Below are 11571 nucleotides of genomic sequence, written 5' to 3'. Positions count from 1 at the left end.
TTAATCTGACACAGACTCCTAAATAATGTCTTAAAGGAGCCACAATGTCAAGCAAAAAAACAACAACACACATGAGGGATTGTGTCTGGCATCAAAAAGGTAAAACATGTTCTATGATGTGTTCACCCTATCATTAAAAACATGTGTAATAGGTTCATCCTCCAGCCGGGTGAATCTGATCATCAGCCTGGCTCCACATCAGGAAGTGGGTCCCCGGACACCTGACCACTGCCCTTACAGGTCACCCCAGTGGCATTGAAGGATGGGTCAAATGCAGAGGACAAACTTCAGAAAAAGATTAATAGTACACCTTAAATTAATTAATTTCATCCATGTACGGCAGCGAATTAAACTTATAGCCAGGGTCCTTGAGGGGGTTGGAGTGGACCTCAGTTAGTGAATGCAGGTGGAAGCAGAGGGAGGGATGGCTGTGAAGGGAGAAAGTTTCCTGACAGCCTGGTGGATCAACCTGTTCTTTCGTTGATTGGACTCCAGCTCGGAGGCAGCGAACTGAAGAGACTGTGTGATGGGTGTGTGGGATTACGCGCTGTAATGAGGGCCCTGCGAGTGAGACGGGAGCACATTTCCTGAATGGAGGGTAGAGGGGCTCTTCTCTCACAATACGGCAGGAGGCAGTGCACCTGTTGCACCACAGTGATGCGGGGTCAGGGTGCTCTCTGTAGTCCCTCTGCAGACGGTGCAGATGATGGGGGGCTGGGACTCTGGCTTTTTGCTGTTTGCTGGAAATAGAGATACTGATGTCTTACCACGTATCAATGATGTAATGAACTAATGTGATTAATAGTTTAATTGCAATTGTTGTTTTGTCATTTATATTTGCATATCACCGCAATTTCACTCTTGTCTTATTTGTTCATTTTAGTTGCTTTGTTTCAAGATTGATTTCATAGTTAGATGTAAAGTTGTAACACTCAGTCCAAGTACAATAAAAATCATATTACACATAAATGATATGTTGCCTGTGCTACATAGAGGTGGTCATATATAAAGTCTGATAAAGTCCTCTTAGGTAAGTATGAATCACTGAGACATTTACCATGGTATTTTTAAACTTCCGCTCATCACTCTCATAAATTCTTTCTCATTGCCTTTAAAGATGGGTTCGTCCCCATTGCCAAGCAACAGTGACCAACAACCAACAATAACCTTTGATAAAGTTTGGGCTGGCTTGTCTGAAACTCGCAAACACAACATGCTTGTTTTTGTGAGAAATATTGTTTTCAGATATTTCTGAAAACAATCAGAAATATCACATTCTGATCTCACATGTTTGCATAATAGCACAATATTACAGTGGAAGAAAAAAACACAAAACACTTTTGAAATGCCAGTGGTATACGTCTGTCAGTAAAGACTACACACAATCTTGCCATTTACAAATTTACAAGAAAAGAATTTAAAGAAATATGACTCAAGATGGACACAACAATATGCAGTCTGAACCCACTTTATCTGATGTTCATGGCTTTGAAGAAGAAGAAAAATACATAAACGCTTGCTATTGGTCCTTTTTAACACCTTGTTGCAGGTGTGCATTGCTGTTGCACAGCCAGGAGTTGCTAGGGAACGTCTCAAAGCATGACATTGATGGGAATGTAACTCAATGAAGCATTTTGAACTTTTCTGTTCTATTATTCATCTTGATAAATGATGACAAAGTCTAAGCTTGTTCATTATAGACTATAAATGCAAACGCTATATTGCGGTAGAGTTTGCTGTATCCTCTCGTCTCTCCTTTTCTGAACGTCACATGTTGAGCGAGCAGTGCGCGGACCTCCGGCGCGCGCATCCAGGGACGGGGCAGTGGCACAAACTGCGCCCGCTCTCGCCGCTCTGTTTTCCAATTATAGAATTTCAAAAGCGTCTACATTTCTCAAAAAAGGCTTGCTTCTTTCTTGTCTTGATCGAGTGAACTTTTTGTGAACCAGGTAAGGCGGCTTTGCCCAGTGATTGCACTGTCCTTGAACGCTTGTTGCGCATTGGAGTAGATACATCTCCCTGTGTTCATTAGGTCTCTCTCCGTTGCGTGTTGTTTACCTTGGCTTGACTCCGGATTGAGCGGTCATTTCACGCCCATCTGCCCGGTCCGGTGCACACGCGTCTGTCACCAGGTCTCCCCTCCGCTGCGCCATGGCGAACGGAGTGGTCCACATTTACAAAGAAGACCGGTGTCCCCCGGGTCACCCGGACGATTGCCTCCCAAACTTTACTTGGCAGCCCGCGTTTTCGGACATGTTCAACTTCACACCCAACGGCACCTGGGACTCGTACGTGGAGCCGATGTCGCCCATTATCCCTATCATTGTGGCCGTGTACTCCGTGGTGTTCGTGGTGGGCTTGGTGGGCAACTGTCTGGTCATGTACGTGATAATAAGGTAAGAGACAAAGCTTAAAATGTTCACGTTTTTGTTTTTGCTTTTTGTGTAGTGTGTCATTCGCTTCAAGCCGTGCGTAATTGCAGGGCGTAATGAGATGGCACTCACTGAGGACACGCAGCCTGTTGTGCGCACGCACTAATGCACAGAGTTCAGGGGGCGCAGTTGAACACAAATTAGCAGAAACAACAAGGCAATTGCTTCGGTTTGATTCGCGCAGGTTCAGATATGATACTGCAATGTCTAATGATTTCAGCACCAGGAGCTGTCCATTATGTGTCAGAAGGGTTTTGGAAATGATGGCAATAAGTGTCATCTAAACGCTCAAGGATTTGGGGGCGCGCAAAAGTCCGTGTAATGTGCCTGGTTATAATGTCAAAGTAACAGGGACGCACTCAGGCTTTCACACACAATTAAATGCATCCATTTGTGAGGGGGCTTTCACGCTGCAGACGCAATGTCAGTTCGGGCTCGTGGCTATAGAGCAAAAAGTAAAAAAGAACTACTCTTATATTGACCAATTTGAACTATTGAGATTATTGAGATTGTCCACAATTTTGATGCCTATTTCGATGCCGATCGATTCCACCAACCTTACTGTGGCTGACATAACAAGATTGTGTTTATACAATTCCTTTTCACATTTTGATTATTCACGATGTATTAAGGGGGGAAGGTGCATTCTGTTGCTTAATATATCATGCAGCATTCTTTCAACCCGTTGGCTACACAATATCTACCAAAGACACTGATTTTTAGAGCAATTCCAAAGGAAGATTGCAAAATATTACAAACAATACTAGCTCCAATCTCTGTGCAGTACACACTTTGTATTAGCACTTTGAGGTTCAAAATAAGATGTAAGGGCTTTTGAGCTCTCGAGAACATACTGCATTACTGCATCAGATGTTTATTTGAGCATTGTTGTGTGGTCCTAAACTCAATGATTAATTTTGTTCTACATGAGCGCTTTTTAGAGGGTGGTTTTGCTGCCTGAGGGAAGGATCACCATGAAGGGCCAATCATGAAGACCACATTTTACTAACTGTATTGGGTTTCTGAGTTCTCTGAGGCAAGTGTTTAAATCACTTTTGAGGGCTCTCTCTTGGGAGTCTTGAGGTTCTGGAGCTGACGTTGCGTAGCCCTGCTGTTGACGGTCTCCTTAATTTGGTGTTGGTTTTTGTTTGTCCTTAACCATACGCCTGAAAGCAAACTGTAACTAGCTTTGTTCAAACAGTGAATCTAACATGACACCAATTATTCCCGCATCATTTATCCCAGTGGCCTTTTGCTCAAACCAATGAGTGCTGTCAGTGTCAATTAGCGAACCCTTTATACCTTCAGGGCTGTTACAGAGGCTGTCCCCAGGTGCTGCCGCCTTTGTCACCAGCCCCCACATTGTTCTGTCCTTTTCCTGCTTCCGATAGTCCGGGCTGAGAGTGGCACATTTGTGACTTGAGTGCGACATAATGCACTCAAAATTATACCTACTGCATTTGTGCACTTTTGCAACAGGGGAGGTAAGTACAGAGTAATTCAAGCTGGAATATCAGTTCGGGCTCGTGGCTAAAGGGCGATGTAGCAAAAAATGAAAAACAAGTCTTATTTTTCTACTCCTATATATAAATTGCTGCAGAAGAAAATGGTAGCACTTTATAATGGGACCCAAATTAAACTGTAATTTGTCATATATTGTGTAAAACATTGTATTTTCCACACAGGTTTTTGTTGAGCAATCAGTAGGTATCCCATTAAGACTGAATTTATGATAAAAAAAACAACCAAATAACATTCATTTTAACAGACACAGTTAGTGTTTCCACGCACTTAGTCCTGCACCACTTATCACTGTATCACTTTATATCACTTTATCACTTTATCCACCATATGTAAATCCAATCCTGTTGTTCTATGTCAATTGTTGTCGTCTACCATATTCTACCTCTTATTTTTATCTTATTTATTTTAATATTCTTATGCATGCCCCTAAAGCCTTATAGTTTAAAGTTTATAGCTTATTTTTTATCTAAACTCTGTGTTATATGATTTTTATGTTTAATGTTGCACGTCTCACCAAGAAAAAATCCTAGTTTGTGAACCTGTTTACAAGCAATGGCAATAAAAAAACGATTCTGATTCTGATTCTGATTCTGATTCTGATTCTTCTCCAAATCATCTTGGGGGCCAGAGATTCTGTGCCGGAGAGCTGGATTTGGATTTTGGGGTTTGAATATAATAGCTCTACTTACCCATTTAGACTGTACTTGGAATCAGTTGCTTAATCTATTAATACAACAGTGAATAAACAGAGACCAAAACAGTATTTCCAATCAGGGACAGAGCATATGAAGTAACTGCCTAACAGAACAAGTCCAGTCTTTTCCACTTCCTCTAAAAGAATAATGTGTTGCTTGGGTATCTTTTTTTATCTTTTTTTTTTCTCAGAAGCGAGCATCCATCCATTTTTTTCATTTTTGTTCTATCTTACAGTGAAAGCAATTCAGTCAAACCCATTAAAAAGTGAGGCCTCTTTCCGCAGATACACCAAAATGAAGACCGCCACCAACATCTACATCTTTAACCTGGCCGTAGCAGACGCCCTGGTCACCACCACCATGCCGTTTCAGAGCACCGACTACCTGCTCAACTCCTGGCCCTTTGGAGAAGTGGCCTGCAAGGTCTTCATCTCCATCGACTACTACAACATGTTCACCAGCATCTTCACGCTGACCATGATGAGCGTGGACCGGTACATCGCCGTGTGCCATCCCGTCAAAGCGCTGGACTTCAGGACGCCGCTGAAGGCCAAGATCATCAACGTGCTCATCTGGGTTCTGTCGTCCGCCGCGGGGATCCCGGCCATGATACTGGGCAGCACTCAGACGAATAACGGTAACTTTATGTACAAGCTTTGCTCTTTTAACTCAACACAAGCCAAGGTTATGTAAAAATCTGAGTCCTTCAAATTTGGTGTTGGTCCAGGCTTTTCTGCATTTATTGAAAAGTCATTTCCTCTCTCATTTCCACCTATTATTATTCAGAGCAAATATTGTAGCTTCTCTTACATCTAATTAATGGCTTTTAATACTTTTCCTGTTTATTCAGAAGATTTCTGCATTATTTCTGTCCTCAGCGTGATACATTTTCTTCTTGTTTTGCCTGTCAATCACGCCCGTCAGAACAGACAGGTTCTAGACTATACGTTGTTGCAAGGGATTGGAAAAGCCTGTTATCTCGGCTGGCCAGGCTGTTTATTGATGGTGCGCTCTTGCTTGTTTTCATTCTGAACAGAACCCTCAACTTTCCGGAGAGAGAAAACAAACAATTAATAGCATAACTCAGTGTTGACAGTGACTTGGCTTGTGTTGCCGTGCTGCTGTGGCATCGCCTGCATACTTCTGAAGACAGAGGAAGCTTAAAGTGCATATAGCAAATTTTGCTACAACATAGTTAGCACAATTATAAAGTTTATTATGCCTTGTTTGTATTTGTATTCACAGTTTTTATCATCTGTTTGTGTTGTGAAGCACTTTGGGCAGCCGTGGTTGTTGTAAATGTGCTATAGAAATAAACTTGACCTTGACCTTGACCTTGACCAATTATATTTAAGATTTTGCTAAATAAAAAATTAAACTTAAACTTCCTTATTGGACACTGACAGGAAGTGATATAGATAGAGGAAAACAATTTTAAACTGTTGCCGTGCCGACCATGATAAGTCAATGGGAAGTGAGTCAGTCAAAATGCTATGAAACTTAACCTCTATCCAGTTGCGGAAAAAAAAAAAGCATCAGTACTTTTTCTTTACTTCAATACGTTTTATAATGAAAACTTTTTACTTCACTTCATTTCAGAGCCTATATCTGTACTTTCTACTCCACTACGTTTTCAAAATTGGTTAAAAGTAAAAGTATTTTATTTTCAAAGTAACCTCTTTACAATTAACTGGTTAAGTCCCTGTTCAGACTTGGTTTAGTGGTTTACTCCTTTAGACCTGGTTTAGACCTGGTTTAGTCCAGATTTAGACCTATAGTTTACTGTTTTTGACCTGAGGAGTTTACTCGTTTAGACATGGTTTGATTCAAATGAAAAAATCTTAAACCCTTACATGTTCCAGCCATGTCCTGATGTGAAGAATGAGCCCAGACCTGTTCACCACAACTGCCTCTAAAAACCTGCACTGTCACTCAAAAAGTTGTTAATTCGGGTCCGAAGTGCCGTCATACACGAGCTTAATATAGAAGCTGCAGTTACGTGTAAGACCTGAGGTGGCAGTTGTGAGTATAAAATGACCAACTTGTATCTAGTCTCTTTAAACAGAGAAGTAACACATTTTTCTTCCCATCGGGACATGGCTGGAACATGTAGGGGGAGGAAAATACTTAGTTTTAACATTTTTAAACTCCGTATTCGGTGTTCGTTTAATGGTTGGAAAATGTAAGCCTTTTTGTATACCAGTGAAATCAGTATATATACATAAACAGGTATGGATGTAAACTACTTATCTTACACTTGTCTTCTATAATGAACAAAATAATAAGTCATTTGTACTTTTTTACTTCAGTGTTACTCTTTTGTTTTAAGAAAAGCCAAATGTCTCAGAATGACCTGTAGTGCCTGGCCTTAAATGTCAGTGCCGGCTAAAGACCAAAGCGCTTGTATCTTCCTCATAGGGATGTTTGTAATAATGACCACACTGTTCCAGACACTTCCTGGCTTAAATTGGCCGCATTAGTCTGTATGAAAACGACCCTCATGCTGCTTGAACCAGTTATCAGATAATAGCTCTATTAGCCCGCACCGACTGACACTTTTTTTCCTTCTTTTTGCTTCACTTAGCACCAGATTGTCATTTGCTTTCAATGAAGCACAAAGCACTCTATGTGAAGCAGAGAGTTGGGTGAGTCAATATACGCTGCCTCGTATGAAGTCAAATCGAAGACATTTCTGAGATTAAATTGACTGGAAAAACGGCAGCGTCAGTGAAACATAATGAGGAATCCATGCAGTAAAATGGCTTCCAACTGTCTTACCACACAGTTGTGTAAATAATTATTACAAAATTATAGCCATGCAATTGTGTATGAATGTAAACTTACTAGGCCATCAAATTTGGGTGTATTTTTCCCAAAGTTTTGATCAGTTTTGGGAGAATTGCCAAACTGAAATTCTAGTTCTAGTTTGAATTATAAGGCTTAACATCAGTATTGGTAACAATAAAAGTCAAAACCTCACCCAAGCGGAAGAAATACATGAGCCGTCTGTCTAAAGCCAATGTCAAAAGCCCTGCAGTGGATGGAGAAGACTCCTGAGTGGTGAACTTTATTTATATAGCATCTCTCACAGATCAAATCACAAAGTGCTTCACAAAGGATCACAAAAACATTACATTACAAAAAAAACTGTTTTTGACCAAATGCATCGAGACTGGTCAAACCAAACTCCAAGATTTCTGATGCTCAACAGAACCATGGAGCCCAGAGAACGAAGGTTCACAATCGATTGGATTGTGCCCTGGGCAATTATCAAAATCTCAGTCTTTTTAGAATTCAGCTGAAGGCAGTATTTACAAAGCCACGGCAGTCCATTAACTCTGACAGTCTGTGCATCTCTGACTCCTTAAATGAAAAGTATAGTTGAAAATCATCAGCATAGAGATGATGAGACACATTTTTAAAGCGGCTAATGATTTTTCTAAGATGGCTGATGTACAACATAAACAAAATTGGCCCCAAGACGGATCCCTGAGGAACACCACGCAGCAAGGGAGTAGCTTCAGACATAATGTTATTTATAACCACAGAGAAAGTTCTATTGGTCAAATAGGACGACAGCCACTTCAGGTCCCAGATATACAAAAGTCAGTACTGAGTCTCTGTAGCAACAGTTTATCAAAAGCTGCAGATCAAGCAGAATCAATATTGAATTCTGAACAGGAGACATAATGAGTCCGATGCAGGTATCACTCAACATAATTTGGTCCAGGAGAACCGAGCTGTGGGATAAACCCATTGTGTATGTTTTTATAGGTTTAAAATTCTCACATTGATTCAACATAACTGGTTGATGTAGCAATTATTTACATGCAATAATAACAAACTAACTGTCTTATATTTTACCAGGTACTACAGAGTGCGCATTGCAGTTCCCAGACCCCTACCCGTACTGGGACACTCTGATGAAAATTTGTGTTTTCATCTTCGCCTTTGTCGCCCCCGTCATCATCATCACTGTCTGTTACACCCTGATGGTCTTACGTCTCAAAAGCGTCCGCTTGCTCTCCGGATCTCGCGAGAAAGACCGCAACCTCCGCCGCATCACGCGCCTCGTCCTGGTCGTGGTCGCCGTCTTCGTCGTCTGCTGGACCCCCATCCACATCTTCATTTTGGTGAAAGTGTTATCCTCAAACGTCCCGGAGACCACGGCGGTGACAGCGGCTTACTTCTTCTGCGTGGCTCTGGGCTACACCAACAGTTCCCTCAACCCGATTCTGTACGCGTTCTTGGATGAGAATTTCAAGAGGTGCTTCAGGGACTTTTGCTGCCCAGGCGCCCGGGGGCACCGGGACCTCCATGGGGTGAGCAGGGTCCGAAGCACCCTCAGGGACCACTCCTGTCCAGCAGACGGCAGCAGGAGAGACAAGCAGCCTCGGCACGTATGACTAGCCATGTCCTCCGATCAGGGCTGGGAGGACTCCAATGACATGGGCCTTACTCAGATCACCGCTATGTAGGATCAGGATATTTTATAACGAGAAGCTAGTGTGGACATAGACAGAGCAAATCCTTATAATGAATAGCTTAAGTCTGTAAAAAGAACTCCACAATCGATATATATATATATTTTCATCAAAGCTGCAGCAAAGTGGGATAGATATTGTTCCCATCACATAGCAAAAGCTCTACTCCATATTGACATTAGAGGCTATTCATGGCCAATGTAAACAATTGTCAAACTCAAAAAGAGGATTATCAATATCACTTTTTTGTCAGATCAGGCAACATGAACATAAATTACTATCTAACATTTTTGAACCATGAAAATTGCTCTTTTACCTGGGGAAAAAAAGACAGCGTTTGAAAACTTCATTGTATATAGTATAGTAGCAGAGCTGACCCAAATCAGTTTTATATGTTAGTTTGAGCCTTAAAAGTAAAAGCATGAAAAAGGCCAGATCATCCCAGTGAGACAAGGGCAGAGGTCAGTTTGTATATAATTACTAGTCACGTCAAACTTCTTAGTCCTTAGTTCTTTATTAGATTCAAAATGAGGTGAAATGTAAAAGTTGCATCTCAGGCTTATTGTATCTGTGAATGAAGTCAGTGCCAGAAGGATTTTAGGATTAATATGCAATAAAGACGGTCTCATCCTCTAAATTGAGCCTGTGCTTGAACAATGCATCAGAGGTTAGAGGTTATTATTATAATTATTAACTTATTTAGCTTTTTGGTTTTGTTTTTTATGCCATGTCCCAAAATCTATTAAAGCCAGTATTATTTTCCAAAAGGTTATAGTTCTATGAGTAAAAAAAGAAAAACTGAGGCTTGCATGGTACGTTTTGTGGAGAAGAATAAACCCACAAAGCTGAATCTCAAAAGAATATGGAAAAGTTGATTCATTCCACTTGCTTTTGTTAAAAGTTTAGCTATGTTTATATAAAAGCTATATTACTTAATTATGCTATGTTAAGATTTAATGTAATGTTGTAAAAATTCTAACATAATGTTGTGAACAGATGTAACGCGCCGTGACGTTTTTTTGAAAAAGTGTACATATCCTACAGCCCAGTGGTTTCAGCTGGTGCAGCTTCGGGAGACATCACAAATCAAAACCCAAATGAAAATATTAACCCAACATCAAAACACTAGTATGTTAAATATAATGTAAAATACTGTATATTTTTCATATTGCTGATGTAAGCATTGAAAGCTGAAATCTCTGTCAAAACAACTAGTGCTTAGCCATTTTATACAGACCCGTTAAGTGTTATTCTACTTTTTCAGGACTCAAATATTGGGGGAAATTGTTATTTGGGAAAGCCCAATGAAAAGAGTTCTGTTAGCCACTTTGGGGTCCCAGGCTCCAGCGCACCACTTGGGAGCCACTGCCATAGAATTTGTTTTGCTTCTTCACTACCATTCTTTCACTTGTATCTAATGTATGGGCTCTTTCAACAAACAGCTTGTAGATGCATCCATTAGTGGCCCTATTATTGGTTTACCGTATGCAATCACCAGTGCATTCTCTCTTTAAAGCCACATGCAGTCGCAGAGTCACCGATCCCAGCAGCCTCTGTGGCATAATGAGGTACAGGCGCATGACTCACCTACTGTAAATAATACGTATTATCACTCTTGTACATAGAACTGACAGTGTCGTGTTGTGACTTGTCTAATACTGTCACATGACCACATGGGCAGAGGGCTTTGGCAGCAGCCAGCGTCGTCGGTTATGTATTTTAAAGAATGTAATTGCTATGGTTTTATACTCTGTTAAGTAGTGCTTTAGGGGCTACGTTGAGAAATTAAGGTTATAAACATAATATGTTGCAAACGCTAGACAAACATGGCAGCCAAACGTGCTCTTACAGGAACCCAACACCAACAAAGCTGTTTATCCACATCCAGAAGAGGACTAACTGCATATTTTATTTTGTATTTGTTTATTTGGTCAGGGTAGAGCATGTTGAACATACATGGATACATGCATGTTTACACGCCACGCCGGATTGTAGCTAATTTCCATCTGTTCTCCCACAGTCGCACTTTCAAACACTCTCTCATTTACCCTGGCTTATTGCACATGTTTTTAGTGGGAGGGGAAACCGGAGTACCCGGAGGAAACCTACGCAGACACAGGGAGTCCATGCATATTTGTCGATGGAAAAACAGTGGGGGGAAAAAAGAAAGCAGCACTCTTTATCATTTAGTTTTTTTAAGCCTTGATCATCTTCTTAGTGACATTAATACATGATCAACAACAACAAAAGCCAATCTTCTCAACCCATTTTTTGTCCATAATTCACGTTCCCACCTGTGGATAATTCCTGCAACGTTGTATGACATGACATTGGACTTTTTCTTACTGTAAAAAAGTGTTGTCTGGCAATGTAAAGGAAAGTGCTTTTGACTACATATAACAATCGTGATAAAGGTGACTTTAATGTATTATAGTG

The 11571-nt window shown here is 40.8% G+C and overlaps 1 protein-coding gene across 1 annotated transcript; it reads left to right on the top strand.

The window, feature by feature from the left end:
* The first annotated feature begins 1802 nt into the window (after positions 1 to 1802).
* oprk1 (opioid receptor, kappa 1) lies at positions 1803 to 9286 on the top strand. The gene is made up of 4 exons (XM_079568828.1): positions 1803 to 1949; positions 2033 to 2396; positions 4936 to 5288; positions 8519 to 9286. Exons 2-4 carry the CDS (start codon positions 2152 to 2154, stop codon positions 9055 to 9057), a joined length of 1137 nt encoding a protein of 378 aa, XP_079424954.1. The 5' UTR covers positions 1803 to 1949; positions 2033 to 2151; the 3' UTR covers positions 9058 to 9286.
* Positions 9287 to 11571: the final 2285 nt, after the last annotated feature.

The sequence above is a fragment of the Gobius niger genome (assembly GCF_951799975.1).
Source record: "Gobius niger genome assembly, chromosome: 13".
Lineage (NCBI taxonomy): Eukaryota > Metazoa > Chordata > Actinopteri > Gobiiformes > Gobiidae > Gobius > Gobius niger.
This window is presented reverse-complemented; position numbering and strand designations above follow the sequence as displayed.

Bases quoted from the DNA above. Each gene is read 5' to 3' on its own strand.
- oprk1 (XM_079568828.1), top strand. From the start codon at position 2,152: ATGGCGAACGGAGTGGTCCACATTTACAAAGAAGACCGGTGTCCCCCG. The intron at 2,397-4,935 runs GTAAGAGACAAA...CTCTTTCCGCAG, and splicing joins GTCATGTACGTGATAATAAG to ATACACCAAAATGAAGACCG. The intron at 5,289-8,518 runs GTAACTTTATGT...ATATTTTACCAG, and splicing joins CAGCACTCAGACGAATAACG to GTACTACAGAGTGCGCATTG.